General features: G+C 40.9%; 1 protein-coding gene across 3 annotated transcripts in view; it reads right to left on the bottom strand.

Moving 5' to 3' along the window:
* Window positions 1-27,034, bottom strand: part of fgd6 (FYVE, RhoGEF and PH domain containing 6) — a 32,496-nt gene extending 5,462 nt beyond the window's left edge. The window contains exons 1-14 of one of the 3 annotated variants that reach the window (XM_007909074.2): window positions 26,738-27,034; window positions 20,261-22,679; window positions 16,849-16,987; window positions 14,872-14,936; window positions 14,741-14,771; window positions 13,018-13,169; window positions 12,451-12,607; window positions 11,814-11,901; window positions 6,635-6,685; window positions 6,473-6,531; window positions 6,294-6,365; window positions 5,490-5,558; window positions 4,918-5,001; window positions 3,868-3,947 (exon numbers count right to left, since the gene is read on the bottom strand). In XM_007909074.2, coding sequence (XP_007907265.2) covers window positions 3,868-3,947; window positions 4,918-5,001; window positions 5,490-5,558; window positions 6,294-6,365; window positions 6,473-6,531; window positions 6,635-6,685; window positions 11,814-11,901; window positions 12,451-12,607; window positions 13,018-13,169; window positions 14,741-14,771; window positions 14,872-14,936; window positions 16,849-16,987; window positions 20,261-22,679; window positions 26,738-26,747 — 3,476 coding nt within the window. In that variant the 5' untranslated portion in view covers window positions 26,748-27,034. The remainder of the gene's footprint in view (window positions 1-3,867; window positions 3,948-4,917; window positions 5,002-5,489; window positions 5,559-6,293; window positions 6,366-6,472; window positions 6,532-6,634; window positions 6,686-11,813; window positions 11,902-12,450; window positions 12,608-13,017; window positions 13,170-14,740; window positions 14,772-14,871; window positions 14,937-16,848; window positions 16,988-20,260; window positions 22,680-26,737) is intronic. The other 2 variants (XM_007909075.2, XM_007909076.2) reach the window with 2 other exon arrangements.
* Window positions 27,035-27,240: the final 206 nt, after the last annotated feature.

Raw genomic sequence — 27,240 nt, 5'->3', positions numbered from 1 at the left:
AGTGATTGACTAGATTCACACCATCTCAATCCCTACACTTAGCCAGAGCAGCCTCTGTCCTGTACTTATTTACTCACATCTGTCACTTAAACATGGCTTCAATCAGATCTTCCTTCAAATGTCTACTGTGGATAAAAAAAATTCTTACATGCATGTTTATGGTGAAACCTTGGGCAAGTTTCCTTACTCCACATGACTGATAATAATCCCTCAAAAAAAAAAAAAATTGGTCATTTCAATCCACGACTGTTTGTGGGACATTGCTGTGCACAATTGGCTGCCGCGTTCGCCCACAAATATACAGTCAATTCACCTTACAGTCTATTCTGTGAAGCGCATAGAGATGTCCAGAAGACGTGAAAAGCGCTATATCAAATGCAAGGATTATTATTATACAGAAATAATTAAATTACTAAACTCCACAATAGTTCAAAAACAATAATAATCCTTGCATATGATATAACCCCTTATCATGTTATTGAGACGTCGCAAAGTACTTCACAGAATATATGGTAAAGTGGATTGGCTGTAATTTGTGGGTGAACCGAGGTAAGTCAATTGCGCACAGCAACTAGTTTTGGTCATTTTATTAAAAGACTAAAATGATCAATCTAAATATTTTTCATTGTGAAGTATTTTAAAAAATTAACTATTATAGAAACTGATATAGTATTTGAACTACCTTTACATTTCCTAAAATGTCTTTGAAACATCTCAATGTGCTTCACAAAATATACTGTATAGTGAATTGACTGTATATTTTGTGGGAGAAAATGGTCCAAATTAATTAATGTGTTTATTGGGACCTAATCTCTGGTTTTATTGCTCCCTGTAGATTATTCTACCTCATGTTTTATTGAATTACTGTATGGTTTTCACTTCTAGTCCAAGCACAAGCTGAGACCAATCACACCATTAGAGTCTGTTGTGTTAACCTTATCTAAACTTCCTGCCTTAAGATGTTATCAGAATACAGCAGACATCCTGCTGGTGTGAGCAACCACAAGGTCAGGTACTGAGGCAAGAGGAAACCAACACTGCCCAGCAACATCAGTAAAGGTTATCTCTCCCAATATTCCAAAACCACTTCCAAAACGTTAGCAACAATACACAATAATATATTGCTTTTACAAGGTGAAGAATGCACACAATGTACTGATATTCAACTTAAAATTCTAACAAAAGAGCCATTGAGATTTTTATGCCAACTGGACTATTAAGATTTTTAAAACTATAAAAGGCAAAAAAATTACCCACATTTACAAGAATCTCCCCAAAAAGTATACTTCGACAGTCAAACATTTGTCCTCATTTCACAAGCAGCAGTAATGCAATTCAACAAGGTCAGTTGGTCCTCAAAGTTTATAAACTATTCTGTCCATTACAAAAGAGGCTTATCAGATATATAAATAGAATGAACAAATGCTATATCTGGCTGCTGTATGCGGTTGGGTGAATGACAGACAGATGGTTTGTTAAACTGAGTGACCTTCGTACACCAGCCACCTCTGCTCCCTTAAAGTCCAGGCGGGTTCCACTGAGCGCACCGAGCTTAACTTGCACACAGCAGTGTCCCGCAAACAGTCGTGGATTGAAGTGACCAATTTATTATTGTTTTTTTTCTTGAGGGATTATTATCAGGCGTGTGGAGTAAGGAAACTTGCCCAAGGTTTTGCCCTGCCGGGAATCGAACACAGGTCTCTCACTTGTGAGGCAACAGGACTCCACATTGGCAGTTGAGCAATACTCGTTGGATACTCTTGCCCCCATCACCTCCCGTACTGCCTCCTACTCTCGCTCCTCCCCCTGGTTCACCACCCACCTCCACTCACTGAAGAGCCAGGTGCGGGCCGCTGAACGCACCTGCCTCAAATCTGGCCTAACAGTCCACCGACAAATCTGGCTGGACCTCCTCAAAATCTACCGCTCCACTCTAGCCTCGGCCAAGTCGTCCTTCTACTCCAGGATAATCCTGGAGGTGAAGAACAACTCCAGGCTTCTGTTCTCTACCACATCCCGACTCCTCCGTCCCCCCGCCACTCCGCGCAGGTCATCTCCTCCAACCTTCACTGCGAGGAGATGCTGGATTTCCTTGAATCCCAAATCAAGGGAATCCACTCCACGGTCACTCCCCCTCCAACTTCCACTTACTCCTTCCCTTCCCCACCCCTTTCCTCCCACACTCCGACTCCTACCCATCCTTCCCTACACACCTTCATACCCGTTTCCCCACCCTCTGTCACCAAACTCATCTTGTCCCTGAAACCCACCACCTGCTCCCTTGACCCCATCCCCACTCCACTTCTTATCTCTCAGCTCCACCTCCTTGCCCCACTTCTCACAGACACCATTAACCTGTCCCTCTCCTCTGGCTCCGTTCCCATTCCCCTAAAAACTGCCACCATCACTCCCACTTTGAAAAAACCCTCCCTTGATGCATCGCAGCTATCAAGCTACCGGCCCACCTCCAACTTCCCCTTCCTGTCCAAGGTCCTTGAAAGAGTTGTCGCTTCCCAGCTGCGCTCTTTCCTCTCCACCCATTCATTATTCGAACCCCTTCAGTCGGGTTTCCGTGCTGCCAATAGCACAGAAACTGCCCTGGTCAAGGTCACCAATGACATCTTGACCATCTGCGACCAGGGTCCCCTCTGCCTCCTCGACCTGTCGGCCGCATTTGATACGGTCGACCACGCTATCCTCCTCCACCTCAACCTTCAAGGCCCTGTCCTTGAGTGGTTTAGGTCGTACCTCTCCCATCGTCTTCATTTTGTTTTCACAAACGGCTTTTCCTCCACCCCCCGCACTGTCTCGTGCGGTGTCCCTCAGGGCTCTGTCCTCGGTCCCCTCCTCTTCACCCTCTATATGCTCCCCCTGTGGTGACATCATCCGCAGACATGGGGTTAACTTCCACATGTATGCGGATGACACCCAACTCTACCTTTCCTCCTCTACCCTCAACTCCACGACCCCCGATGTCCTGACAGCTGCCTGTCCGACATCGAGTCCTGGACGAGAGACAACTTTCTTCAGCTCAACGTGCGCAAAACTGAGGCCCTCCTGATTGGCTCACGTCAGCTCCTCCGCGCCTCAGGCGCTGACAGCCTCCGCATCAAAGGCTGCACTCTCCACCTCTCAAAGCCATCAGGAACCTCGGGGTTCTTTCGACCCTGAGCTGTCCTTTCTCACTCATATCTGCGCCACAACTGGCACCGCCTTCCATCACCTCTGGAACATCGCCAGACTACGGCACTACCTCACCCCTCACGCTGCTGAAACTCTGGTTCACGCCTTTATCCCCTCAAGGCCGGACTATGGGAACTCTCTCCTCGTCGGCCTTCCCGGCCCTCCCTCCACACTGCAGGTCATTCAGAACTCTGCAGCTCGTGTACTGTCCCTTCGCGACCACATCACTCCCACCCTCGCTCGCCTCCACTGGCTCCCCATCCCCCAGAGGATCGAATTCAAGATCCTCATCCTCACCTACAATGCCATTCACGGCCTCCCTTTCCTCCTTCAAGGCCGGTCTCAAGACCTTTCTCTTCAACCATGCTTTCAGCTCCCCTCTCGACTCTCTACCCCCTCCTCGCTCCCTCCCTTTCCTCCCCTCACCCTGACCATTTCCCCCCTCCTCGCTCCCTCCCTTCTCTCCCCTCACCCTGACCATTTCCCCCCCAATGCTCAGGTCCTGACCCAACTGTCCAGCGCCTTGGAACGTCCTCCCGACGTGAAAGGCGCTCTATAAATGAAATCTTGTTGTTGCTGTATTCTCTGTGAGGTGAAATACGAATACAAGTTCCAATTGCATTTCTGCAGTATAAATGGCATTATTCCCAAAAGACATGAGGAATTCATCAATGGAAGTGTTACCTGGCTGATAGAATAAAGGAACGCTCCACACTTTCTATATTCAGTTCATTCTGGTAGGCTTCTTGAGATGGTTTACTGACCTAGAGCACAAAGAGCACATTTTAAAGCATTGTATTTCATCCACAAAATATATTTTGCCCCCAAAATATGCAGTCAATTCACTTTACAATATAATATATAAATAGTAATCCTGGCATTTGATATAGCGCTTTTCACGTCTTCTCGACTTCTCAAAGCGCTTCACAGAATAGACTGTAAAGTGAATTGACTGTATATTTGTGGGCGAACGCAGCAGCCAATTGCGCACAGCAGTGTCCCACAAACAACCGTGGATTGAAACTGACCAATTTATTATTGTTTTGGAGGGATTATTATTAGGCGTGTGGAGTAAGGAAACTTGCCCAAGGTTTCGCTCTGCTAGTATATTCTATGAAGCGCTTTGAAACGTCTCAATGACATGATAAGGCGCTATATCAATGCAAGGATTATTTTTATTGTTGAAATTGTACTTTTTACATAAGGAAAAAGTATGATTTCAGTTGTGGCTTTTATATTTTTTAAGTGAAAGCCTTTTTACGCATGGCTGGAGCACGCTGGCATCAAAGTGAATTCACTGTATATCCTGTGGGCAAAATGCAGCAGACAATTGCGCACAGCAGTGTCTCACAAACAGTCACAGATTGAGTGACCGAATTCTTATCAAAGTAGTCGTTCTAGAATAGAATTTTATTTAAAAAAAAGGGATTATTATTCCCGGAAAGTGATCGGTCAATCGACTAACAACCGGGTTCCTACTTACTGCTAGGTAAACAGAGGTGTGTGGAATAAGGAGACTTGTCCAACATTTTGCTCTGCCCAGGAATCAAACCCCGGTCCTCTCATGAGTGCTCTGACCACTACACTACAGGGCTCCGGATATTACATTGTTTTCTTCATTGTGTGGGCAAAGAAACTGAGCATTTAATATAAATTTAATTTGCAGTTATTTTCCTACACTGTATTAAGAGTTTAGTCCAAGAGATGTTGGGGAGATGAGAATCAATCACTCACCTTCATACCTGCCAGTGACAGCATGTTATTAAGCTTATACATTCCAGACTGCACTGGTGTAGTGTACAACAAAACATCGTTTAGCTGCAAAAGTTAGAAAAGAATGTAATTAAAATTGAAAGCAACAATCTTCAATCAAGTCAAAATCCAGTGTTTTCCCACCCCCCGCCCTCCCCACCCTAAATTACCCATACCATGCATGCATGAGTTCAATAATAATAATTTAGCATTTTACTTAGTGCCTTATCATGTCATTGAGACGTCTCAAAGTGCTTCACAGGATATACTGTAAAGTGAATCGACTGTATATTTTGTGGCCGAAACGCAGCAGCCAATTGCACACAGCAGTGTCCCACAAACAGTCGTGGATTGAGTGACCAAATCATTATTATTAAATGAACTGTGCTTTAAAGAACTGTCACAAAAGCAGTTCTTTGAATCTCATATACTTAGGCTTCATCTGTACATGCATTTTTCTAAATAAAAAATTACAGCGTTGAAGACAGTAGAAACACAGAAAAGAGCACCATTTCCAGCCGTGTGTAGGAGGCAAATAGAATTTCGAACTTTACCAGAAAAAACATTCGCGGCTGCATGATTTTCCTGGACAGCTTCATTAGAGTTCCTTCCTTTAGAAAAACCTAGTTACATCAAGACAAAATGTATGAAAATGTTATTAGTTGCAATAGGTTAGCAGACTGGACAGATTTATATGTAAATAGTGTTCAAATGTGTTGAATATGTACTTGAAAAGCAAACGTGCCATTAACTAAATCACCTGCTTTAATCTAGAAGTTTCAGATATTGAATGATCTGAATTAGAAGTTACAGTCTATTCTGTGAAGCGCTTTGAGACATCTAGAAGACGTGAAAAGCGCTATATCAAATGCAAAGATTATTATTATTAAATTTAGAAGCCCTCGTCAGCTGATTGTTGAAGCTGCAATTTTCAATTGGGCCACATGATGGTTTGCTACCATAAAGAAAAGCTTTGAGGCTGGAAAAAAGTTTATTTTATACCAGAAAAAATGGTATGGAAAGTGGTACTAAGGAATGAACAGTTTACCTGTCAATCATTTCATATTACAACTTCTTTTATTATCTATAATGAAGTCAGATGAAGTTTTTTTTTGTAAATCCTGTGTTAGAGAGCGTTATAAAAATGGTCTTCAATTTTCAATAAATCTTAATGAGAAATAGGGTTTGATATAGTGCCTTATCATATTGTCAAGGTGTTCCAAAGTATTTCAAGGATTCACTGGCAAGTTTAGCAACTGTATTTGTAGGTGAATTCGGCAGCTAATTTGTACTATATAGTGCAACCATAATCTCTAAACATGGAAACAAGACTTGCAGAGATAGTCAGTAGTCCTCACCCTTCCTGGCTGCACAATCTCATGTTGTCCATTGAGGCTGTATTGAATTTGCATCAGCTTCTGGAAGTTATCCTAGAAACATTAAAATAAAACTCAAGTTCATAGCCAAATTCTCAACAAGCCTTGGAAACACAGCAAGTATCAAATGCAGTGATTTACAGTGAAACGGGTCTACTTACCCCTTGTTTCATGATGTCATTGGCATGATTGGCTACTTCAACAACGATGGCAAGGGCAGCTGACATGATAAAGAACAAGTGGCATTAATAATTGAAAGATAAAAATGGAGCTCGAAATTTAAAATGTAACTTAAAGACGATTGAAATTAAAATGGAGAGTACCTTGAGTATCTTTATAATCAACACAGTCTTTAGACAGGTTTTTTACATAGTCTAAAACAGAAACAGAGAACAGTTCATTGCAGTATGCTTCTCAGCAAATATTCAAATAATGTGAAGGTCATTAGAACAATAACTTGCACGTATATAGCACCCTTCAAGCAGAGTAACATCTCAGAGCACTTCACAAGGACAGGATCAGATGACAAGCATTGGAGAGGAGAAGGGGATAATGGCTGTTGGCATGTCGAAAGAGGGAAGTTTGAGGCAGAACTTAAAGACAGATAGAGAAGCAGAGAGACAGAGAGAGATAGGAAGAAAGTTCCACAGATTAGGTGCATAGGAGATGAAGGCTCAGCCAATGATCATGAAGCAGAGAGGGCATGGAACACGGGGTAAGCCCAAGTTAGCTGAGTGGAGAGGGCAAATGGAGGTATGACTAGTTTTCTAGACAAGGTCCCCAAACCCCAAATTAAATGGTAAAAGGAGACTGCACTTACAATTAACCAAAGAGTGACTATCCCCCTGGGCCGGGGGGAGGAAAGAGGTAAGCAGCGTCTCTGAGCTGCTGTTGTAATTGCTTTTTTGACTGAGATCAGTTAACTAAACACAGGTCAGCCACTTTCTGGAAATGCTCAAAACACATGTGGATGATCACTGCTCAAACTGATACCTTTACCTCCTCACTCCAGTCCATCTATGGAGCTAACTGAGACAGATTTGTTTCATGAGGGTTAACTATTATCTTCCTTTGTACAAAAAAAGTACTCCATAACAAATCACTGAAATTAATTTATGCCACTTTTATATCAGCTGATTCCAAAGAAGTGCTTTATATTCTAAAAACTTCAAACGAAGCCCATGTAATAATAATAGTACTTGCATTTGTTATAGCACATTATCATGTCATTAAGAAGTCTCAAAGCATTTCACAAAATATACTGTAAAGTCTGGCGACTGTATATATTGTGGGCAAAAGACAGCAGCCAATTGAGATTTAAATTTTTTTTAAATTAAAAAAGTTGAACATGTAGCTTTAGAAAATAGTCATCTATACCACATGGCTATTCTACGTATCCACATTGACCATCTCTGATCTAAACCATCAAATAAAACTCAACAGGTGATAAATAATGCATTCTTCATGGTTGCTTTCCATCAATCCCAAATGAGATCCTGTTATTATATGTGATAAGAAACATGGTTTTAACTTACTGATTAGCTTCCATTTAGTAAATTTAGTTGTAATGATACAACAATAGAATCTCAAGCTCAAATCCATTTAATAAGAGTAAATGGTTCTGAATGGCCCATGTGAAGAACTATATGCTGTTGACTGTCTGCTAAGGATACAATTTATCTGCAGCATTCAGTAAACTTTGTACAATACTTTCTGTACTTCCTTCACTCTGACCGCTTCCAATACTCAATAAGTTTAAGTTACAATAAGCCACACAAAGCTGGTAATTTCAAGTGATATGGAGGCCAGATGCTACCTAGGCCAGAAGGGAAATTCAGCAATCCAGCCCACACTCCTCACTAGGTTTACAGCACCTTTAATAGCCCGGTTTTCCCAGCAGCTTAAATGTTAGAGGTGTTTCAATTGAAGGCCAAAACATACATACTATTCAATTCAAAACTCACCAAGTCCTTTTTACTCCCAAATTAATTAGCACAGTATTTACTCTCAAACTAAACCTTCCACTGCTGTAATACCGCACTTAGGGACATGGTGAAATAGGTTACCATACTGCATTAAGGACCACAGTATTTAAAAATAATCACTAGATGGCAGTAGAATCACAGAACCAGTTGTCTTATATAATAATCCTTGCATTTGATATAACGCCTTATCACGTCTTCAAGACGTCTTAAGGCGCTTAACAAAATATACTGTAAAGTGAACTGATTGCATATTTTGTGGGCGAAACGCGGCAGCCAATTGCACACAGCAGTGTCTCACAAACAGTTGTGGATTGAGTGACCAAATTATTATATTAAATTATTTAATGCTAAATGCAGGTACAAATTCCCATTTAGAAAACTACGTTACTTTCCTTAAATAGATGTTTTTGATCCATGTGGAATCAAAACATCAAAATAATAATACTACAATATCTCCCCGTTTTCCATTGTTCAGTATGCTTATACTAACTCCAGATAGCCCAATGCACAAAAATGTATGGCACAAACGTGTTTAAAAAATTGAATGGCACTAAAAGTGATAAAAGATTAAGCTCCAAATGTTACAAACTCACCTGCTTAGCTTTCCTGTGTAACATGGCATAATAAGAGAAAGTGATAGATTTTGTTTTATTTTAAAATCCAGAACTCCTTTACAAAACACAATACAAATTTATATTTATACGGCATCAGTCATGTCAGGAGGATGCCCCGAGGTGATGTAATGAAGGTAAAGTGCGTATGTGCTAATTTTTTTTAACAGATAATAATTGTTCCCAACATGAGAAAATTAGATAAATTACAAAGTAGACTTAAGTTCTTAAATCATAAGCCCTGTTGTTACAAGATTTGGCGGGTATAAAGGGACTATTGACTTGTTCCAAAAAGGACATTTTATTGTAATAGATAAGCTTTCAGAAAACCATTGGGACAGCAACTTAATACACTAACATGGTGTGTAGAGGGACAACAGTCAGGAATGCTCTTGAGCATCCGTCAATCTGTGGAGATAAGTGGCCATGAGGTGGTTCCCCTCTCCACTCTAAAGAAGTGAGGGAACAGTAGTCAGGAAAGCCATATTCCTGAGGTTATACTGGGCTGAACAGAAGCAAAATGACTTAGTTTTAAAGAATTTTTAAATTAAAATTTTCAAGTAAACAGTTTAAAACACAATCTCGGAATGTTCTAGAATTCCATTTTAATTAATTTGCAATATCTGACTGAGAATTTGAGATCCATTTGAAGAAAAATTACAATGAATACTAAAACTATATTGTGTGTTAAACAGCAACTTTGTATGAAATAAATGTAAAAATCTCTGTACAACAGTAGCATACACATTATTTTGAGATAGATACGCTTGCAGATACTTTTGGTCGTGTGATGTCCAACACATGTAGAAACCCATCACAATGCATAAGGCCATATGGCATAGTTTGCTATTACAAGCACTGTCTGGCAAGCTTCCTGATGCTTTTTCAGCTAGAACCACCCTACCCATTGGGCTTTGGCTTGTGAGATTAATAGAAGCCAAGTGGGAAGTATCCCTACCACAGTAACTGGTCTTCCGCTCCGACTCTTGCTTACGAGCCAGGCTGGCTAGTTTACCATCAACAGTGCCGTGGCGTACCGCAGCCATGAAACTATGGAGACTGTGGCAGAGGATCAACTACAACAACAAGATTGCATTTATAGAGCGCCTTTCACGTCGGGAGGACATCCCAAGGCGTTGGACAGTTGGGTCGGGACCCGAGCAGGAGATAAATGGTCAGGGTGAGGGGAGGGAAGGGAGGGAGCGAGGAGGGGGTAGAGAGTCAAGAGGGGAGCTGAAGGCTCGGTCAAAGAGAAAGGTTTTGAGACCGGCCTTGAAGGAGGAGAGGGAGGAAGCGGCGAAGGCACTGGGGGATGGTGTTCCAGAGCCTCGGGGCTGAGAGGCTGAAGGCTCGGCCACCGATGATAGGGCGGTTAGGGTGGGGGATGTGGAGCAGACCGGAGCCAGAGGAACGGAGGGTACGGGCAGGTAGGTAAGGGGATAGTAGGTCGGAGAGGTAGGAGGGAGCGAGGCTGTGAATGGCCTTGTAGGTGAGGATGAGGATCTTGAATTCGATCCTCTGGGGGATGGGGAGCCAGTGGAGGCGAGCGAGGGCGAGGGCGAGGGTGAGGGCGAGGGTGGGAGTGATGTGGTCGCGGTGTCTGGTGTGGGACAGTACACGAGCTGCAGAGTTCTGAATGACCTGCAGTGTGGAGGGAGGGCCGGGAAGGCCGACGAGGAGAGAGGTCCCATAGTCCAACCTTGAGGTGATAAAGGCGTGGACCAGAGTTTCAGCCGCGTGAGGGGTGAGGTAGTGCTGTAGTCTGGCGATGTTCTCGGAGGTGGTGGAAGGCGGTGCCGGTTGTGGCGCGGATGTGGGGAAGAAAGGACAGCTCAGGGTCGAACAGAGCACCGAGGTTCTTGACTGGCTTTGAGAGGTGGAGAGTGCAGCCTTGGATGCTGATGCTGTCAGCGCCTGAGGTAAGTAGCCTAACGAAGTTTCATATTCCATTGTCAGACATTTTACCTTGAAACCAGGTCAGCCATAATGAGGATATTAAGTCAATTTGATTAATGGACACCAGACAGTCTTGCACCCTACCTACGTGAACATCAAGTAGCAGAAACTCCTTGAAAGAGAGAATAGTCATTACTCCTGCTCACACACAGCATGTATCCCTACCCACTGAGCCCTGGTTTCACCAGTTGGAAATGTACAGCTTCCCCTCTACAAACATTAGATAATACAGTATTATGAAAGACTACCAACATCCTATGTCTAGGCTACAACCTCAAACCAGTGACAAAATATTTTTAAACTGTTAAATGATTTACTTTAACTGAAATTAATTTCATTTAAATATCGAAGAAATGAAAACTGAAACTACAACTGCCACATATCAGTAACCAGATAATTAACCGTTTACATATTAACCAACAAGTGGAATTTCCAGTGCAGGAATAACTTAAAATCATCATCCATGAAATGTTTGTTTCACATTTCCGATGATGGTCCTGTGGGTAACAGCAGAATCCAGGCAGACTAGAAAGTTGTTGGCTTGATATAGTTCTATGCTGATTTGGCCGATTAACAACAACAACGTGCATTTATACAGCACCTTCACGTGGGATAGTGTCCCAGAGCTCTGCCAGCGAAGCAGATGATGTGCTACAATTAACCTTTGTGCCCCATTAAGAGGGGAAAATCTGATCGGTATCCAGAAACATTTGCTAGAAAGTGGGTATATCAGATGAGGGCAAGATCAGACTTAACTGTTATGCCTCCTGCAGTCAAATATCCTATCAAAACTCACACAAGAATAATGACCACCTAGGAACGGCCCTTAGAACTGTATCCCAGTGGAAGGAAAAGGAGTCAGATGCTTTTATTAGCAGAGAAAGTAAAAAAAGCCCAAGCCAATAACGGTCATCAAAATGTTAGAAATAAGGCACAATAAGAAATAATACCTGTTAAAAGCAGTTTGTACTGTGGAATCCTCTGGACAGGCTTTAACAGGTAATGTTTGAGGGCCAGGCTTGCACACCGAGAACTCATCTGAAACAAAACAAACACAGCCCTGAAACTTTGTAGAGAAGAACAAGGACATTCAATAACAATTAAACATAGCATTGAAACTAGCTTGCTTCTTTAGCAAGTTGTATTCTGATGACAACATGAGCTGTTGTTAAGTGTTCAAACAAGACTTCCATATTCGTGGAGTGCTGTAGCATATTGGTTAGAGCATTCACCTCGCAAGTGAGAGGACCTGGATTTGATTCCCGAGCAGGGCGAAACCTTAGGCACGTTTCCTTACTCTATACGCCTCTGTTCACCTCGCAGTAAGTAGGAACCCGGTTGTTAGTCGATTGGTGAATCACTTTTTCGGGGATAATAATCTCTTCAAAAAAATTTGGTTACTCGATCCATGACTGTTTGTGGGATACTGCTGTGTGCAATTGGCTGCCCCGGGTTTTGCCCACAAGATATACGGTATATACATTTTACAGTAAATTCTGTGGAGCACTTTGAGATGTCTCAAAGACATGATAAGGCACGAAATCAAATGCAATGATTATTATTATACAAGGTATTCAAAGTTTTTACCTCAAATTCTTTAACTACGGCAGCAAAGATTGGATTCTTCTTGCACTGTTCATCCAGTAAACAAACATTCTTGTCAAACTCTTTGATATAAGTAGAATACATCTTTAGGTATGGACCTTTCGTCATGAATATATCAGCTATTCTCCGATGTTCATTCCTGTAGACAGAAACAACGTTTTGACAAAACAGAAATAACATTTTGCAATAAGAACTTCAGCTAGAGACAACATGTCTCTAGACAACTTGTATGGGTTAGGAATGGGTTAGTTACAAGAGTAAATCGTTTTTAAATTGTAACCTTTGATCTTTAGTGTTCAAACTATATGGGAAATATAACTATATAGTAACTAAAATAAATAACAAAATACAATCAATTCACTTTACAGTAAATCCTGTGAAGCACTTTGAGATGTCTTGATAATGTTATAAACCACTATATCAAATACAAGGATTAGTATTAAAGATAATGAATTTAGTATTCAGTACAACCCACAAACCCAAAAGGTTCTATTTTTCAAATTGTACTGGGTTTCAATCATACAAATATTATGCAGAAAGGTTAGTTACCAATGTGCCATTCTCTCCTCAAGTTCTCTGAGCAGCCCTCGGTTTAACTCGTATAGCTGCGGTAGATAGTACAAGATCTGGTTCAAGATCTTATCTTCAATCACTTGCTTCCCATATTGTCTCGTTGCTTGAGTCACTGCATCTCGGAAATCCTGTTGGAAGCCATCAAAATTGAACATAGTACTTGTAAAATTATTTTGAATATTCAAATCTGTTTCTTGATCTTTCTATAGCCAGAAGGTAGAAACTTGTGACCTAACCAATCCTTCTAAGTGGTTGCTGAATCCCCTGAAATGATTTTATTGTCTTTAATAATCTTTCAGCACAACGTAATTTTGGAACACTGCAAGACTAAGCCTAAAATATTCCCAAACCAAAGGCACTCTAGGTTTTCCCCAACATCATTAGTTGGTGTGGATCTGAGACCATTTGTAGGGATGAGCCATGATGCAGTAAATATACAGTAAATAATAATCTCTACATTTGATAGAGCAACCCCCAGAAAAGTGATCCTCCGATTGACTAACAACCGGTTCCCACTTACTGCTAGGCAAACAGAGGCATGTGGAGTAAGGAAACTTGCTCAATGTTTTGCCCTGGCCGGGAAAACGGACCCAGGTGCTCTCGCTTGCGAGGCAAGTTCTCTAACCACTAAGCTCCAGATGCCAGAAGGAACAAATACCAGTGAGGAAACTGGACAGACCAGCCTTACATTCCTCACAACTTATTTCCACAAAAAAAGCACCTTTCTGAGATGATTGGGAGGGGGCAAACTGCTATAATCATCATCCATAGAATCGTTTTGCATCGTCAAACTTATTTTTGAATATTTCAAGATTGTATTTGAAAAAAAAATTGACAAATTGGAAATTTGAAAATAATTTGTGACTAAATACAAATCAATGTTACCTTTAATGCTTTGTACAACTTTGAAAATAGTTCAGACTTGTAGACACTGCATTACATAAATGACTATTCAACCAGAACTATTTTTGGAGTGCTTTAGAAAACCGCAGTCTGCGCCACTAACCAATTATTCAAACAATCCTGACTTTCAGACGGCACCCAAACAGCTCTGAACTGCTGACAAAAGCAGCATGAACCCCATCATCATAAGAAAAGAGACTAAGCACGTTTGCATGCAGCTGTTAGGCACTCTGTGCAACTAGGATATCTGATTTGCATTCCAGTTGCTAGAACGGCCAGGACTTGTTTGACGAGCTGTGCGATCTGTCACGTGATTAAACAGCAGCAGATGACATAGTGAAACAGAAATGGAAAGCACTGACAGGTGGCCAGCCAGCAGCCCTTAGCACACATGTCTGTAATGGATACCAAAGCCTTTTAATGGGCAGCCATACATTTCATTAAAACACATATACAACAGCTGACCAGCAAACATGAAACATGTGGTTTCAAAGCGATACTGGAAAGTTAATCTGAAACTATTTAGTTATAGCTAGTGAAACATTGCATTTCAGAAAGAAATCTCAAATTAACCATTGGTTTCGCCCACAGAATACACAGTCAATTCACTCTACAGTATATTCTGTGACGCACTTTGAGACCTCTCAAAGACATGATAAGGTTCTATATCAATTGCAAGGATTATTATTATAAAACACATTTTATATAGCCCATCTAGTTTAAAATTCTCTTTCACAGATGAATTTCAAAATAAGACGAGAAGCAGTAAAATGCCTGAAAACAAAACATTACTTACAATATGCAGGAGTTTTAAAACATCCACAAACCTGTTGAGAGAAAAGCAAAGTTATCCTTTTCTATATGAACCAAGTTTAGTCAAACATTTATTGGATAATTCTGAAATCAATGTGAGCATAATATACTTACACTTTCTCCGAGCTCATAATTTCTCGAGCAATATGATAGACTTTAGTTTTTTTGCCTTCATCATTCTGCAGAGAACAAGAAACGCTTAGAAAAATGCTTTGGCATTTTTTAAAAAAATGGTGTTTCATTGCTACATCAGGAGAAATATCAAATAAAAATAGTAATAGATTTACTGGTTACTCATGATAAAACATTTATTCAAAACCCATTGCATCTCACCATATTCTAGGTTATGAATTCAAAGATGTTACCATATAATAATAATCCTTGCATTTGATATAGTGTCTTATCATGCCTTCAAGATGTCTCAAAGCACTTCACAGAATGTATTGTAAAGTAAATTGACTGTATATTTTGTGGGCAATATAGAAGCATGGATATAGTATCCATGCATCAGTTGCATTGGATAAAGTGTAAACGAAGATTTTGGAGCGCACTTGTGGTTCTCACATACTGCCGACAACTACTTATTTTGTTATTAGTTCAGGAGTCTATTTACTGGAATATAGTTTTCCTGAATACAGTTAGAAAAAAAAGTATGTTAAGTGTATTATAGGAAATGATGTCGTCCTATAAATATTCAGGTTTTTACAGGAGGAGAATCAACTGGCAGAAACAAAGTCGAGACAGAATGGGTGAGAATGAAACCAGGTAAGAACAGAACTGTGAAGGTGGAACTGAGAGGAAAGGTGGTGGAGAATAGATTGGTTGACAGTGTTGAGCGACCAAGAAGGACAAGAAGGCAGAGAGAGCCCTGGTTACACATGGAGAGAATGACCTTTGTGACTTTGACCAGGGCAGTCTCTGGACTGTGAGCAGTGTGGAATCCAGATTGGAGGGGTTCATGTAGGGAGTGCAAGGAGAGGAAACAGTGAAGCTGGGGAGCAACAGCTCATTCCAGAACCTTGGAGAGGAAAGAGAAGTTGGAGATGGGACAGTACTTGGTAACAGAGATGGGTCAAGTCTTCTCTAAGACATACATGCCAATTAATAGTTAATCTGACTCAGAGAGCAAATGGACTGTTAACTCACAGAAGCAACAAAAGTATCACATCGCTGCACTGGAAAATATTCTCCTGAAGTTGTCACATTGTTTTCACAGAAGAGAAAGTGCTTTCCCTGCATCTAACCTACCCTGTAACTTGTGAATACTCAATGCCAACACAAAGTATAAACAGTGGAAAATGTTCTGTTCTCCAAGACGGAGAACCCTGAACCTCCGCACTTGCTACAAAGATGCTGAACTGCAGAAATGCAGGTTATTGGCCCTGAAATGTTGCACAAATCATGGTAGGACTTTAAACGAAAAAACCAGCAACCCCAATGGTCTAATAAGCACATTGCCCCATACAGAATAAGTTGTAAAGTCCAGAGGATCAAAGATTCAAGACAGTGGAAATAAGCAAGGCTTGAAGTTAGGGCAATATTATTTACCTTTCCACCTCTGCAATCGTGAGGAAAACAGACCATTAGACAGTCTGACTGATCATTTTGAAATCTCTATGTATCTCTCAATTAAGCACTCTGAATCGTTACCCCAAATGAAGGGCACCATGTAAATGCAAGTTGTTGTATGTTGCATACATCAATCTCATTCAACATCAAAAAGGATCNTTTTTTTTGATACCCCTCTTAAAACTCCCCACACTTTCTGCCTCCACTACCTTGTGGAAAGGATATGTAAACTGTCTATTTGCTTTCCCCTTTGTATGATTGAGACCCTCACCCAATACTATTAAAAAAAACTATTAAAAATTGAATAGCACATTATTGACCAAAGTGAATCCAGAAAAAAAACAAGCATTCATAAAGCACCCCTCGCACAGAGTAGCGTCCCAGAGCACCTAAAAAGCCTTGGTTTGCTAATTTGTGAAACATTGATAATCAAAGTGGGTGGTAGTGATTGTAGAAAAACATGCAACATTGGATACATATCATGAATCACAGGCTTGTTTGAGAAGAATCAGAAGAAATTACCTGCTTGTCATCATGCTGATCCAGTTCTCCTTTGCTCGTATCTGAACTGGCATCTTCTTCATCTGAGCTAAAGATGATTTCTTCCTCATCTGAGTTGACATCCACCTCTGAAGAATGGTTATCTTGATCCTGCATATTGCTTCAGACAAGTCAGTCAGAATAAGATTGTTGTAACACTTCATCTGGACAACAACAGTTTGCATGTATATAGCCCCCTCAAGGAGGGTAGCATCCCAGAGCGCTTGCATGCATTGGCTATTGAATGTATAGAACTCAAACCATATTTTAGCTGAATTATTTTGTGGCTAATCAAAAGCAAGTGCTAGAAATGGAATTTTTTTTTCAGATTATAGGTTGCTAGTTATCATTACTGGACAGAATAAACACAGAGTTTAAAACACCTAACTCGGATAATAAATAGTAATATCTAAGTAGATTTTACTGCCAGGCAGTATTTTTTTTATATAATAACAATACAGTTTTACAAGTTTTGTCTCAGATTAACAGAGTTAATAGAGTTGATCTGAAACAATTTTTTCTTGGTCAGCCGGGTGTCTGACACATGTAGAAACTCATCACCATGCTTAAGAATATTCAAGCCAAACAGAGTTCCATGAATTGCACCTATACATGGAATTCCAGGGATATTTACTGGAATGGATGGGCACTCTCTTCCTGGAGGGACACAGTCTGCTGACATAATCCTGGAAAGTATTAGGCGCAGATTGGCAATAACTGCTGGAGTCTAAACACCTAAAACCACATAACTTGCCATTGAAAGCACTGTCTGACAAACTTTCCCGCTGATTGTCCAGTTGGGACCACCCTACCCGTTAGGGCTTTGGCTTGCAGGGTTAACAGGAGTTGGGTGGGAAGAGTCCCTCCCCTCTGTCCTTCCAGGCTGTGCTGTGCTGTCATCAGTGGTGCTCGGAGTACTGTGGACCTGACTGGCTCAGGAACTGGATTACCGAGACGGGTTAATATTAACATTCCGTTGCCAAACATGTCACCTTGGAGCCAGTTCAGTGCTTACTTGGCCCTCCTCTCAAGGAGGATAGTCTGAAACAATGTTTGCTGCTCTATAGACCAAGCCCCATGTTCATAGACTATTCAAAATACTTTGCTTTCATTGGTCAAGATTCTCAGAAAAACTTCTACAAAGAAAAATCATCTGAAAGCAACATGTAAGAATAAGGAATCTTATTGGTTGTGGGGGTGTGTGGAAGAGAGAAAAACATATATGTAATAATATTAGTACATGTATTAAAATGTAAGCTCCTCAACTAGAGGATTAACTTAGGAAACCCAATTATTAAAGCATTGGAGAAAGTTTAGGAGTCAGATTTTAGACCAGGGTTTAAACAAACATGTGCTTAACTTCTAGGCTAACAATTCTAAGAGCAAAAAATAACCCAAACCATTAATACTGTGTTTTGCCTTCTCTTCCTGAGCTATTTATAACCAATATACTATTCCATCGTTATAGTAATAAACAGGAAATTAATTTAAGCTTGCTTCTGTGGTTTAGTAAAAATAGATATGCTTTACAGACTACAAATGATTCAACGACTAAAGTAATCGTATCACAACAGTGACTACAGCTATAAAAAGCAGTTTGAAAATAGATCAAAGAGATACAAATTCTGCAAATATTTGTCATAAAGAAGATCACAGTAAGCCCCCACACAGTAAACATTTATAGAATATTTTTGCAAAGATAAAACTTTCTTTTTTAGCTTCCTCAATGGCCTAGACTAGAGAATAAAGAGACTGCTTGCCTTAGACTGGGATTCAAACCTGTGACGTTTAGTGTTAGTTGATCTCAAAGCAGAATAATTGAGCCCTGTGATCCATTAGATAGGACAGAGTGGGGGGGAATCAGCTCAGCTTCTTACCCCTGATCACTAACTTATGACTCCTGTTGGAAAACGAGCCCATATCATGTTAAGACAGAATTAGCCTCCGCTACGATCCTACCCACCCAATCAAACAGCTTGCCAACATTCAATGTGCAGTCTCCCACATGAACAGCTATTAGGTACGGAGTGACTTGTGAAACAATGGCTAGCATGAATCACCTCCAGGAGAGGGGAGAAAATTTATAAACCTTCCTCATTAAAATTACTGAACGATAAAATGAAACCAAAATTAAGCATCACCTTTCACTAGATGCTGCAAAATGTGTCCTTCTGCTCCCCTTAATTTACCTTTGAACAGCAGGTTTTAGGTTTAATAAACAACCAAGCTTTCCCACATGAAACTAAAATAGCACACAGCAGCTTCACATTTCACCCTCTAGTATCCTGACGCCACATGGACTTTCAATTTAACATTGGACCTTTAGAATCCTTTCATTGTTCTTCATTTGCTAAAACCATTGGTAGTGCGACACCAGAGAAACAAGGAGGGTTTCAGATTCAATCTGCTGTTTTGTCAAGTTAGTTGTATCTTAATAGTTGGTTTTCTACATTTGATCTCAGTTCCCCGCACTGATTGCTAACCAAAAATCCCTGGTGGGAAGTATAAATATGTGGTTTTCAAATGAGGCCTCTCAACAGTCAAATAACTTGTCACAATTCACTTTTAGGTCACTAACCAGCAACAATCAACAGTAAGAAGAGAATGATAAAAACAATCACCTATTATGTCAGACGACCATATTGAGATGGTCATACAGTAGTTGAAGAGGTTATAGTTGAAGGACTTTATATGGATTTAAACTGAAGCAGAATTTCACTGCCTCCAGGAACCCATAAAACAATCTTTCAAGCAAGCATGGACTCCTTCAACATGCATTTAACAATACAGAAAGCTTTGCTTTTATGTTTAAAGTTTGTTTGGGTAAGAAAACGTAAAACATTCAAGTTTTGAGAATCATTGACCAAAATGTTACAAAACACTTGAATATATTTTAGTAATATTCAAGTGAAACAGATATTGCACAAATATGGTCATGTGTTTATAAATATTCTTTACTTGTTATTTATATCAATTCCAATTGGAAGGTCAGATCTGGAAATTTTGGTTTCTGCATTTACATCTATTCAAATCAGCACTGAACACAATGGGAAGATGAACAGCATGCAATACATTATTCACGTCGAGACCAATCGTGATCAGCAGCATAAGCCATGAACTATCGAGAGATTTGATCTGTGCAAAGGTTTAAATGTTTTATTACTGTAAGTAGTGGATTCAATGTTACGATGAAGACCAATCATCAGTTAGTCTTCCATTTTCACATGAAGCTGACCATAACTTTGTTACAAACATAATTCTATTCCACTCCAGTAGCATGGCAAATGAACTGAGCCACTTTGACTAGAACTTTTCACTGCAATTTGCAATGCAGCCATTTTCACTACAGGTCCCACTGTACAAGATTCAGGCAAGTGTATAATTGCATAATTACCTGATGGATTGGTTCCTCTGATCTGAACTGTATTTTTGATAGCAGATTGACACAGCATAGGGTTCTACTTCATACAGATTTGGGTCACAGTCAGCATTGCTGGAAGAATCTTTCCAGTCAAAATTTGTACATATGTTTTCATATTTTGGAGAAAGCAGAACCTGTAGTTCGGTCAACTGCTCGTTAGAGTTTGGGGGACATTCTTTCTGAAGCTCAGTTGTGGACTCTTGTCGAATGGATGAGTTGTTCTGCACTTGGGAAAGATTCCTGAGCATAGGACCTTTCTGTGCAGTCTGGTGGCAGGAATTAGCAGAATATACTTTTAGTGGTTTATTTTTCCTGCCATCTGTCTGTGACCTTGGCCTACAGTGATTACTGTCTTGGTGAGTTTCCACAGAAGGAAGCACAGATGGTGCAGTGTCTATTGAATAGCTGCCTTTTGACAAAAATTTCTGGAGATCAGTTCTCATTCTAGCAGGGAGTTTGATACCAAGAATCTTTTTAAATGAATTTTTCTTTGGAGATTCCTTTGGGGACTGCTCAGGTCTTTCTATATCAGCTGAAGTGAATGATTTGGCTCTCGGCTTTAAAGCAGTTGAACGTTCCTTTTGTTGTGTAGTGCTTTCTGTTGCTACAATGCCTGGACTCCCCGAACATGGTAAAATAGGATGCGGCAGCCTCCATATAGGTTTCTCAGTCAAGCGAATAATCTTGTGCTCATCACTTGAAATTTTACTGTCTGTGCTTGAAAAGCTGCCTTCTTCCGAGTCATGTTCCACAGAACAACTTTCCCCTTTGACAGTCTCTGCTGAGAGGTCCCTTTTAATCAGTGCAACTGCAGGCAAACTGTGTCTCTGTGGCTTTTTAGGTATAGCTTTTGGAGAACCATCTGCTCTAGTGTACATTTCTTTATTGGTGCTTTTCCCTTTAAAGTCCGAGCCTTCCACGCTGCTGGCCAGAGGCACGTTCTGAACATAAGACAAACTGACGCATTTAGGCAAACTCATAGATAAACTACTTCGAACAAAGCTGCTAATTTTTTCTGCTGGTAATGTTCTGTTGCCACTTTCCAAGTTTCTTTTGATCTGTTCTATTTTACTTTTGTTTTCAATGTCTGAAGAAAGATCGACCTTGGAGACAGAAACCAGTGCTGGCTTTGTTAAGGTCAAACCACTTTGATTATGAGGCACTTTTAAGGAAACAAGTTCTTTGACTTGGCGGCTTAGCTCAGTAATGTTCTCAGAAGATTCACTCTGCCCTTCAACAGTTTGATGTGAATTTTCATAATTGTTCTTTGAATAAGAAACATCGTTACTATCTATAGAAACAAATGGTTTCCTGAAATCCGCCATGTTCCCCGTGGTCTTCAAACACGACTCGCTACTTGATGAGTTGAATTCCATGGGATCTTCTATGCAGTTCTGCCTAATGATACCAAGCAGACGTGCTTTCTTTGGCTTTGGCTTAGGCACTGGTTTGGTACAAGGTGCTGAATCGAACTGTTTCACAGTAGTTAAATGGTGGGAATCCTGAAAGATCAATTTCTCCTGTTCAGCAATTATAAAATTAACTTTGTGTGGATTGTAATGCCCCTTTTCTTTGTGGTCAGTACTATAACCATGGGAACTTTTCTCATTCATTGCTGCCCATTTGGTTTTATGAGCAACATTTTCAGCCTCAAGGTCTTTAACTCGGTCACAAAGCATCTCACTTTTAACTCCATTAGAACTTTTTGTATCCAACAAGGTTTGGTCAGCATTGAAGAGTTCATTTTTCCTATTATTGCTATCGTGTAGTTTTGCCCCTGTATCACAATCCGTCTCCTTTTGCTTTGGAAGGCAATTGTTTGGCGACACAACCTGAGTTAAGACTTCTTTGAACTTCTGTTCAGGGAAACCAGCTTTCCGGATTACCTGATACTTGTTGACCATTTTGCCACATTGGATATCTGGTCTGTGCCTTGTCCTTGAGGAATGCGTTTGGTCACATAATTTGCCATTTTCCAAGCCTTCAAGTTTGGCAAGTTGATCAACCACAAGTTGAGTTTTACATGTGTTTTTACCATTGATGTATTTTTGCCCACATTCAGCTTTACACGTGCAGGGTGACATGATGTAATTACATCTCGATTTACAGCCTTCTTTTCCTCCACCGTTCTGGCATTTTGGACACTTCACATTTTCAGTCAGCTCAACATGGATTTCTTCTGAAGATTGAATATTATTCTGTGGAGGTGTTGGATTCACGTCAACCACAAGTGGTTTGGAAAATGTTGGTTTTGGTGCTAAGGCTGGTTTGGGTCCCTTGTGTGCTTGTAAAGGAATTGAAAGAACATCTGGCTTGGGTGCCACTGGAGGTGGTCCTGGCTTGTTACCCACCATAAGTTTAGGTTTAGGGGCCACTGGTGGTTTCTTGATTTCTAACAGAAAATACATGAAAAGAAAAATTATTCATTTGCAGTCCTCAAAAAATAGCAAATCACCGTGCATTAAATTCTCTACTTAGAATCATACCAAAACATTTCATGGAAGGGTACAATGGCACAATTGGTTAAGATAGAAAGCTCTGATTTCAAGTCACAATTAAACCAAACTGTCTTTTACCCTTTTAAGATCAATACATTGAGTGCTATGTCTAAAAAAAATACTCCATTGTGTACAGAAGTTAGTTCTGTTTGCATTTTGTGGTAAAATCTGTAACGGTATGGAATAGTTATCTTGCCCCGTTAACAGTCATATATAGGCATCAACACGCATTGCAAATGTATATTTCCAGAGTTTGTGGAAGGATATTATTTGTCTTCCTGATAATGGTGGGTAATTAAGGCAACAACTACTGAATAATACTTCAGGGGGAAAATTAAGAAAAAATAGATCAAATTAGATTGGGTAATCAATGCAGGGATTATGATAANTTTTTTTCAATTAGTGGAATAATGAAAGCAAGATTAAAGGATTTAATTAGAATTGGTAATGTTAGAAGCCCCCATTTAAATTGTCATGCAGTCCTCCACCAGCTTCATTGCTTAACATGCAAATGCTGGCAAGGTAACTGATGCTTTATAACCAAATTTGGAACCTTGAATACAGGCTTACTCTTCATAAACGTTAGCAGGTCTCCTCAGTTTTTTTTCCAATAGTGATAATGCAACATCAGCATCACTCAATGCACAAGAAGGCTCAACTACTAACTTTAATAATACTTACAGTTGATACGCCTTATCACGTCCTCAAGACATCTCAAGTTGCTTCACAGAATATATTAATAAGTAAATGGACTGTATATTTTGTGGGCAAAAGGTGGCAGTCAAATATGCACAGCAGTGCCCTACAAACAGTCATGGATTGAGTGACCAAACTATTATTATTTTTTTAAGGGATTATTACCCCCTTGCGCCCATCCTCTCCACCGCACTGTGGCCTTCTGCCATTTTGCTCCCATTCTCTGGAATTACATCCCGGAGTCCCAATACATTGACCTTCTTTCTCCACCTTCAAAACCCACATTAAGACCTCTCTTCAAGCATGCTCTGCCACTTTGCTAGTTTGACATTTCAATGCAGTATTGGGAGAACAATGCATTGTCAGAAGTACTAGGGTTCAGGTGAGACATTAATCCAAGGCATCGTTGGACTATTCTGGTGGACTTTATAGAACCCATAACACGATTTGAAAAGAGACGGAAATTTCTCACGATATCCTAGCCAACAAACCCTCCAGTTAAATTGGTCATTCCTAGCTGTTTGTGGAACATTACTGTATACAAATTGTCTGCCACATTTTCCTACAAATATTATGATAATAATTGCATCTGATAGTGCCTTTTCACGTTATTGAGACATCTCAAAGTGCTTCACAGAATATATCCAGTTAACAGTATTTACTGTGAAGCCCTTTGAAATGTTTCAACATAAGCCACAATATAACATGCACGTATTTATGACTTAAAATCTTTTTCAATAGAAGTTCCAAATTGGAGACTCATATCAACTCTCTTTGAAAGATGACTAAGCTTCTTCTACTGGTAAGGACGAGGTTTCAGGGCCAGCTGCAACCAGGAGTTAGATTGTACCAGCAGGAAGCAAGCCTCTTAAGTTATGCGCTAAAATGGTTAATCGCACAATGCTTTTGTGTTTCACACTTTAAAAAAAAACCTGCTCCTCAAAATTAGACAATTACAACCCAAGTGCAGTCCACTCAAACTCAAAGAGCTATGGAAGCATGTAATTTCTTTAAAAATAAAAAAGTTTCAAAATGGAAAACTATATATCATACACAAGAAACTAAAGGGACAATTGGCAAAAGGACTCAAGAAGTTACTTATTGTGCTAGAGACTGAAATCTCAGCAAGTATTAGTATTGTCTATTTTTTAAAATAAACACCTAAGAACATCTGAACAATGAATTTTTTTAAAAAGATAAAAGCAATTCACAAGATCAATGTTTCAGTGACAGATACGAATACATGTTGAAACAGAAAGAACAAGTTTCCATGCAACTGAACTGGTTAGAAATAATGACTGATTGTTTTGCTTTTAAAAGTCTGACAGACAAAACTTGAGGGGGCTGATTTTATTCTAAACAGGAATTACTAAACACACCTCCGGAAAAGTGACAGATGGCAAAATACGTGGTAAAAGAAATATCCTGAATGAAAGATACAAGTCACTTTTGTTACTCTTTGTTACAGGACCCCATTATTTTAAGGGCAGGGAAATTATCTGTAGTGTAACTTACATTAGAAATTAGCCTTGACGACTTCAACCAACAAACAAACAATAACGAAAAACATGAATACGACACGTTTTGCAGATTAAATACTATTTATTCTGACTCAAATTTGACTTCTGAAAGGTTCAAACCGCCTTGGCGATTTAAAACCTCCTGAAATCAACAGCAAGCAGATACTATTTTTGACCGTAGCATTTCTCTGAAACTCTTATAACCATCTTTTCCTTTGCTCTTTTCTAGAGAACGAACAAATAAACAAAAGATCATGAAAGTTTGCTATCGGGACTGTCGCCATGAAGGGAAACCTGATCTGAAACAATGCCGTGCCCAGCAGCAGCTGCTGTACGTGCTCATTTGCTGATCCTGATAACAAACATCCTGAAGTTTGTGCGTGCGTTTGTCACCTCCCTGGATTATTCAAACTCACTCCTCGCCGGTCTCCCCAGCTCCACTATTCACAAGATCAGCTCATTCAAAACTCTGCCTCCCGCACACTGACCCGTACTCACATCTCAGCAGTTTGGCTCAGGCTCCACTGGCTCCCCATCACCGAATGCATCGACTTCAAAATCCCTTCACTCTCTGGCACCTCCCTACCTCTCCGACCTCCTCGCTCCCCAATCCACCACCCGGCACCTCCGCTCGACTGGCACCGGTCTCCTCCTCACACCCTCCGCCCCACCATCGGAGGTTGCACTTTCAGCCACTACGCCCCAAAACTCTGGAACATTCTCCCTCAATCCCTCCGCCTTGCCCCCTCTTTCCCCTCTTTCAAGTCCCGCCTGAAAACTTTCCCCTTCCCCCGCTCGGAGTCAGCCTCCGCCACTGTTAAGCTCTCTGAGACTCTGCCCTGCGTGGAGGGCGCGATATGAGTGAAGTTACAACAATAACAACAATAATCCTTGCATTTGATACAGCGCCCTATATTATTATTATATTAACATTGAGTCGTCTCAAAGCATTTCACAGGATATACTGTAAAGTGATTTGACTGTATATTTTGCTGTAAAGAGCACATATCATCCACCGGCCAAAAACAAACTGATCAACAACAGACGTGAGAAATAATAATAATAATAGTAGTAGTATTTGGATCACGTTCATCAGGACGTCCAGAAGCGCTTCACAGAATAGACTGTAAAGTGAATTAATTGACTATATCTTTGTGGGCAGAAGGGAAGAGCATTTGTTTTTAAAAATCACTTAATTCTGTAACTAACACAGACACACAGTCACACACACACATACAGTCACATATATACACACAGTCACACATATACACACAGTCACACATATACACAGTCACACACACAGTCACACACACAGTCACACATATACACAGTCACATATATACAGTCACACACACAGTCACACATATACACAGTCACACACACAGTCACACATATACACAGTCACACACACAGTCACACACACAGTCACACATATACACAGTCACACATATACACACACACAGTAACACAAACACAGTCACACAGACACTGGATTTCTTTAGGACGAAGGGAGAGAGAGGGAGAAGAGAAGAGAGATAAGCAAAGAAGGAAAGAAAGACCTCTCACCACACACACACACACATACGCACATCGCCGTGAAACTCCACACACAAAAAAAAAACCCCACACACAGGCAGCGCTTTCAACAAGTTTCACCACGAAGTTTTATCACGAAGTTGTACCACAAAGCAAACCACGAACTGGACTGTCTGTCCCTCTCCCTCTCCCTCTCTCACCTGTGCTCATACTGGGTTTCCGTGCGCTCCGCGGGCTCTCGCCCCCTCTCCCCACTAACTCTCCAGTTACTTTCCAGCCAAAGCCATTGTTTTCTCCTTCGCCGACACAGAGAGAGAGAGAGGGAGCGAGGCCCCAGGCTCGGTCTCCTGGGAGTGAGTGGGGGGGGGAAGAAAACCTCACCCAGAACCGGATCACGACGCCCTCTCTCTCTCTCTCTCTCTCCTCCTTTTTCACCTCAGCTCTGTCGTGCGTTCCCAGCGCTCGACTGCAGCGAAACCCCCCGCGCGCGCGCGCCCCCGCCCGCCGCGCGCGACACCCCTCACGGCCCAACTGCCATCCACAGCCACAGCGCACGTCATCACGTCACCCGCCTCCCGCGCGATATCAATCCAAGTTGTTGTTGTTGTTGTCGCCGCTGCCGGACGCCACCGTCCGAACGCCTGTCAATCAGGCCTTGACGTCATCACGCCACCCGCCTCCCGCCCGAGCTGCCAGAGACCCA

This window comes from Callorhinchus milii, unplaced genomic scaffold (assembly GCF_018977255.1).
Source record: "Callorhinchus milii isolate IMCB2004 unplaced genomic scaffold, IMCB_Cmil_1.0 Scaffold5, whole genome shotgun sequence".
Taxonomy (NCBI): domain Eukaryota; kingdom Metazoa; phylum Chordata; class Chondrichthyes; order Chimaeriformes; family Callorhinchidae; genus Callorhinchus; species Callorhinchus milii.
The sequence above is the reverse complement of the archived record's forward strand: the minus strand, read 5'-3'. Positions and strand labels throughout refer to the sequence as shown.